This window comes from Asparagus officinalis, chromosome 1 (assembly GCF_001876935.1).
Source record: "Asparagus officinalis chromosome 1, Aspof.V1, whole genome shotgun sequence".
Lineage (NCBI taxonomy): Eukaryota > Viridiplantae > Streptophyta > Magnoliopsida > Asparagales > Asparagaceae > Asparagus > Asparagus officinalis.
The window spans coordinates 17,467,828-17,474,966 of NC_033794.1; the positions used below are offsets into that span (position 1 = coordinate 17,467,828).

The 7,139-nt window shown below is 34.2% G+C and overlaps 1 protein-coding gene across 2 annotated transcripts; it reads left to right on the forward strand.

Annotated features, from left to right (window-relative positions):
• Positions 3,083-6,254, forward strand: LOC109819918 (E3 ubiquitin-protein ligase RMA3-like). 2 transcript variants are annotated; one of them, XM_020385904.1, is made up of 2 exons: positions 3,083-3,234; positions 5,405-6,254. In XM_020385904.1, exon 2 carries the CDS (start codon positions 5,409-5,411, stop codon positions 6,090-6,092), a length of 684 nt encoding a protein of 227 aa, XP_020241493.1. In that variant the 5' UTR covers positions 3,083-3,234; positions 5,405-5,408; the 3' UTR covers positions 6,093-6,254. The 2 variants fall into 2 exon arrangements, with proteins under 2 accessions (XP_020241493.1, XP_020241501.1); XM_020385912.1 differs by lacking the exon at positions 3,083-3,234 and adding an exon at positions 4,963-5,072.

The window sequence follows — 7,139 nt, forward strand, 5'->3', positions numbered from 1 at the left end:
TGGATGTTTCTTCGCAAAAAATGTTAGGGAAAATTGTATCAAGGTTTCAAAAGTAAAAAACTTCATGTGATGCAGTCCTTAAATTGGAGATATATGTTCTGCAGTCATTCTTTAGCAATTATTACTTGCCAACTAAGCATAGAGAGAGAATAAAAAAAATAAAAAAACCTAAAAATTCTCTTATCTCCACTATTCTTTCAAGTTAAGTCTAAAAGCAAGTTGAATTAGACTTAACATGAAAGTCTAATTTCATGTTAAGTTCAATTTAATTCATGTTAAGTCTAATTTAATTCCTTTTAAGTCTAATTTAAATCATGTTATGTCTAATTCAACTTATTTCTTCAAGTCTAATTTAATTCGTGTTAAGTTTAATTCAACTTGTTTTAAGTCTAATTTCATATTAAGTCCAACTTAATTCATGTTAAGTCCAATTTAATTCATGTTAAGTCTAATTTAATTTCTTTTAAGTCTAATTTAAATCATGTTATGTCTAATTCAACTTGTTTTAAGTCTAATTTAATTAGATTTAACATGAAATTAGACTTAAAAATTGAATTAGACTTAACATGATTTAAATTAGGCTTAAAAGGAATTTAACATGATTGAAATTAGACTTAAAACAAATTAAAATAGACTTAACATGATTCATGTTAAGTCTAATTCAACATATTTTTAGACTTAAAATAAGTTGAATTAGACATAACATGATATAAATTAGACTTAAAAGGAATTAAATTAGACTTAACATGAACCGAATTAGACTTAAGATGAACCAAATTGGACTTAACATAAAATTAGACGTAAAACAAGTTGAATTAGACTTAACCTGATTCATGTTAAGTCTAATTCAACTTGTTTTTAGACTTAAAACAAGTTAAATTAGACAAAACATTATTTAAATTAGACTTAAAGAAATTAAATTTGACTTAACATGGACTAAATTAGATTTAACATGAAATTAGACTTAAAAGAAATTGAAATAGATTTAACATAATTTAAATTGAACTTAATATAAACCGAATTGGACTTAACATGAACTGAATTGGACTTAACATGATATAAATTGGACTTAACATGAACCGAATTGGACTTAACATGAACCGAATTGAACTTAACATATAATCCATATTAAGTCTATTTCATTTTATTTTAAGTCTAATTTCATGTTAAGTCCAATTTAAATTAGACTTAAAATAATTTAAATTAGACTTTTTTATTTTAAGTCTAATTTCATGTTAAGTCCAATTTAAATTAGACTTAAAATAATTTAAATTAGACTTAACAAGATTTAAATTAGTTAAGTCCAATTTAAATTAGACTTAAAATAATTTAAATTAGACTTAACAAGATTTAAATTAGACTTAAATCGATTTAAATTGGACTTAAAATGATTTAAACCGGACTTAACACGAACCAAACTGGATTTAACACGAATCAAACTGGACTTAATATGAACCAAACTAGACTTAACATGAACTAAACTGGACTTAACACTAAACTAGATTAAAATTAGACTTAAAAGAGATTAAATTAGATTGTAATGGAGATATTAAAAAGGGTTAATTGCGAATAGACTATTGTAGTATCACTCAATTATAAAAAGAAGTCATGTAGTTCTATTCATTGTAAATAGATCTCATGTAGTTCTACTTGATGCAAATAGATCCCCTAAATTAATTTTTTTTCACTCTTAAAATCGTTAAAGATGTTTGAGGAGGCGGATAGACCCCTTATAGTTCTATTACTAAGGATAGACACCTAATTGCTTGTGATACCTCAAGATTCAGTCCAATATTGGATATTGATTGTTTGAATGGTTTAAATAATGGGTATTGTGAGCCAAGTGTAACATTGACTAGTCAATTTTGATAGTGGATTGAGCCAAACAGTGTGTTGCACCCCATGGATCCCACAACTTATAGCACGGACTTGGGGCGTGACAAATGATATCGTAACAGTTATCCAACCGAAAATGTGAAACTAAGTGCTATGCGAAACTAAGTGCATTAAGTGCTATGCGGAACTAAGTGCTACATCACGTGAGTGCGATAGGAGCCACCTCTAGAAGCCCGTAAGGGCCACCTCTAGAGTCCACTGCTTGATGGTGATACTAGGATGAACAAATTTTCATGCCGCGAAGAGGACATCATGTAATTAAGGTGGGGTACATTTAATTCCACATCAGATATTGATTGAGTGATTAAATAATTTAAATGATGGGTCTTGAGAGCCAAGTGTAGTATTGACAAGTCAATTTTAGCTGTGGATTGAGCCAAATCGTTGTTGCACTCTATGGGTCCCACAACTTACATCGTGCCAATGGGTTTGCTGGCTCGGGACGTGACATGACATTGCTATTTTTTAACACTTGTAAAAGAGTCTAAAAAGTTCAATATGGGATATATTACTTGAGCTAATATTATCATGGGTCTATTCAGAACAAGTAGAACTTCAAGGTATCTATTCACAACAAATAGAACTATATTGCGTCTCTTTACGGTTGGGTGTTTAAGGATCTGTTTGAAAATAACCCGAATAAAAAAGATTAAAGTAAGGAAATAACTTGGTGTTGGAAGTGTAAGAAGTTACATAGGAGATATTACACTAGATTAATGCATATATATTATACCTTGTTATGAGACTGCTAGAAACCATAAGAAAAATTATTAAAGAACTTTTGTGAATTATGATATTTGTGAAGCTTAGCTTTGGATTAAGGTTATTTTATAACTGTTAGAGAAGAAGATTCAAATAGATTCGGGTTTCTTTTGATGGACTTAAACCCGTTAAGAAATAGGCGGGGAAACTTAACACTGGGGAAAAAGCAACCACTTTGCCTCTAATTATTAAATTTTACAGAACATTTTCTCCTACTATAACGTGAGTTAACCCGAGGGTCTGTTCTGCAAGACATTGTTGGATTTTAGGGCCACATATGCGATTCTCAAAATTTTAGGAGCTACTATGTAATTGTTGAAGATTTGACGAACTGAGATCTAAAAACAAATTAGTTTCTCGGGCGGTGATATATGACGTCACTCCTACCCTCTCTTCTCCTTTATAAATACAAAATAAAAGATGGGCGGAGGTTCAAAGCTCTCCTATTCGTCGTCACCTTCGTCTCTCGCTATTCTCACCCCTTTTTTTTCCTTCAAAAATCCCCGCTCCTTTCTGCTCTTCAATAAAGTTTTGTACAGAGGGAGAGAAAGAAAGCGGCAGAATCTACCGAAATCAGTAAGTTTTCTTAAAGCTCTAAACTTTGGATTTGGGTCTTGCTCAAAATTGGTTTTTGATGTGGAATTCAATGTTTCTCCTATTTAACAAGATCTCTATTTGGTTTTTTGTGTGTGATCAATGAGGGTTTTGTAACGCGAGAGTGATTTGATAGAGAGCTGACCAAGGACTTTGATGAATAGGGCAGAGGAATTAGACTAATTTTCGCTAGCTTTCCACAAACATCTAATAGCTCAGCTTACAAAGTTTGCTATAATGACCCCTTAAATAATCCCTTGAAGTAATTAATAGAAAACAATTTAAGTAATTTATTTCACCCCCTCCTTTCTTCAACATCCGCAGGCAGTAAGTTTTCTTAAAGCTCTGGACTTTGGATATAAGCTGAAGTTAGTTTTTATGGGTATTTTCCCGTTTTCCTCCTATTTAGTTACGTCTTCTTGTAGATGAGTGGGTTTTTTTTTTTTTACTGTTGATTGAGGATTTTGATGATAAAAGCAGGGGAATTTAATTTCGCAAAAGGCAAAAAAAAAAAGGCTGAAGTTACAAATTTTGCTACAATTACTCCTCGTTGTTTCTCTTTATCTTTCGCTAATCTTACCCTCATTTCCTTCATAGAGAAAGAGTTAGGGTCTGGCTCAAATTGCTTTTCTGATGAGGTATGTTGATGTTCTCCCCTCTTACCTATTTAGCTACGTCTTTAATCAGGTTGTTAGTAGTTTTAGAGCTATTTGTTGAGAGCTAGTTGGGGATTTTGATGAATAGAGCAGAGGAACAAGGCTAATTGCAGAATAGATAGGAAAGGGGAAACAAAAGCTGGCTATGTGGTCCATAGATACAAGACTGGATTCCTGGCTGAAGTTGGTTTATGATCGAATGGAGACAGTTGTTGGTGTAAACTGCTAAGATATTACTTACGAGTTATGACCAGAATACATAATATTACATATGAAACAAGTAGATACCAAGCACTTTTCTTGCAAGTATCATAGAGCTAGCATCAGGCTGACTACTAAAGGGTACAGATCGAATAGACAAAGATGATGCAATCACTAATAAGAAACTATACAGGTGTGTTCATGATGAGTACGCGGCTTAATTAGTAAATAATTTGGAAAAGAAGTCCCTTGAGCGTTTCTGGAAGACATCCTCCTACTTTGAGAAACGTTGCCTGAACGTTTCGGTTGGCGATACATCTCTCATTCTTTCCAATTTCCTTGTTTTGGATAGAAGCTCAGTCGCATGGAGGGCTGTTCGTTCGTTCTCGCTTGGCTTTGCATTACCACATTTTGTCTTGTTGTTAATCTTTCTCTAACTTGCCTTTGGCACCTTTCTAATGGGACACGATCTAGCAACCTTTGATTTAAATCCATGTGCTGGAGTTTAGAATGAAACCAATTTTTCTTAGTATCAAATATTGAGAGTCCTAGTACATTTCTTTTGAGGTACGACATAATTGTGCTACTTTGTGACCCTATTATTGGGTTTTGTGACTATTATTGGGTCTATTATTGGGTTGTGCCCATATAGATTGATAAATTAAGACAGATTATGCTTACTCCATTGAAATGGAATCAGGAACTCTAGAGCTCGATTTCTGTTTATGAAATTAAGGGTTAATTGCACATAGTCTCCCATGTAGTGTTGTTGTTTTGAACTTACCACCCTGTAGTTCCATTATTGCAGATAGACCCCCCTGGGTTAAATTTGTTTTGACTCTTTTACCTTCAGATACTCACTAATTCCACCCTGGAGCAATATCTGCCAAAGTTTCACCAAGGGTAAAAGCAGGGGGAAAAACAAAACAAAACAGGGTCATCTGCACAATGAAACTGCAGGAGGTAATAAATGCAAAACAAATATACTGTAGGGGGTCTTGGTGATATTAACCCTTAGCTTAATGAAGATTGCCCTTAATAGAACTGAACTGAACGGAAATATGGAATAATAGGATTCATGTGGTTGGCCCTGAAAATTTGGACAAATGCATTGTTGTAGTTGCTGTTGATTTGCACTTCTACAAATTGAGACATGACCAGAGACTAAAATTTCGTTCCATCACTAGATCTGAGTCTGGTTAATTCATAAAGATATCCAACATCTTTTCCTGTCTTTTGCTTACATATGATTTGTTAGTTTTTATCTAAAACTCGTCCATATTTTCTTTCTGTAGATAAATGGAACCGGAAGGAACCACCATGAACCTCTTCGATAACTCCACGAACAAATCCTTCCCTCATCAAGAACAATCAAGAAGAACCCATCTCACTGATTCTTCAGCTTCATCAGACACACGGGCATCAGCCAATACGTGCTTCGACTGCAGCATATGCTTAGACTCTGCAGTTGATCCTGTGGTCACATTCTGCGGTCACCTCTACTGCTGGCCTTGCATCTACAAATGGCTAAAAGTTGACACCACAGTCCCTCAACAATGCCCTGTTTGCAAATCCCCCGTCTCCGAAAACTCACTAGTCCCCCTCTATGGCCGTGGCAGTAGCAACCTAACCCCTAAAAGTAAAACCCTCGACATACCAAAAAGACCCGTTATCTTAGGGGATTTGTCTTCTGTCAATATGCATCGACCAATGGAAGGGCATAATCATCATCATCATCATCATCATTACTATCCTTCGCCATGGAGCTCGACTGCAGGGGGAGTATTGGGAGGCTTAGCTATAGCGATACTCCCTTTATTTTCAAGGAATAGTCAAGGAGGGGAGATGTATTTGTCAAGGCTGAGTAATCTTGTAACTAGTGGGAATAGTGTCAGTCAGAGAGAGAGGAGAGTGGAGGATTCACTTCATCAGATTTGGGCATTTCTCTTCTGTTGTGCTGTTTTCTGTTTGGTTTTCTTCTGATGGCAGTTCGGTTATACCTTGTAAATAAATTGCATAGATGAGTGTTAGTAATGAGGTGTATTGAGTGAAGGCTCTCATATCAGAATGTCTAGTGGTACCAAAAAATATGTGCTTGTATGTTAAATAGTACCATGAGTCAAATGAATTAATTTTCATTTCATATATTGTAGTGCTTTTGCTTATCGTGTTACCTGCAGGTTTATTTTTGTTGCAAGTGTTAAAGAATCTCTGTATCAAAATTCTGCAGAAAGTTGTAGCGAGTGTCAGGCTTCTAACTTATATTCTACTAATTTATATTCTAACACGTCTTCGTAGATTATAATTTATATTCTAACATGTCACCATACTTTGATGACCATGAGCTAAGGATCATGCTCATGGGTCTAAACATGACCACCACATATTTTCCTTTTTAATCCGATTTAAATATGTTGGGTTATCTGATTCTTTGTTAAAGGATTCGTTCACTACAGCAAAGCTCCGAAGTTTATAGGTTTGAGGGTTATTAATTTTGTATAACAATAACAAATCATTCAGATTTTGTATAACAATAAGAAATCATTAAGATGGCTTTCTGACTACTATATCTTGCATTTTATTTCATGATACAGAGATACCCTCCTTAATGAAAGTGGTGGCTATAATCAAGTATCTTTTAAAGAACAAACTATATCGTTTCTTTCTCTTTTATTAAGGGAAATTTTGCTGAAAAGGACCAGAGAATAAAAATGGAAGTGGGTGGATAAAAATTGAGGATTATGCTTAATGGTCACTGATATGTGAATAATATGTGGTCCCTTTGTTTTTAAAATCTTTTGACGTTGAGATTTTGTTAGTCGCATTCATTGGGGCCCCATTTAACTCTGATGTTTATCTTCCCACATCATTAAAGTGTTTGGATGTTTCTTATTCCTTGGTTGACAATTGAGAAAAGTTCAAAGATATTATTAGGGTTTTTACGTTAATATCATTTAGCTCTGGAAACCAATGGTGCAGTGAAGACAGTGACTGCAGCAACAGTTGCAGAAGCAGTTACAGTAGTGGCAG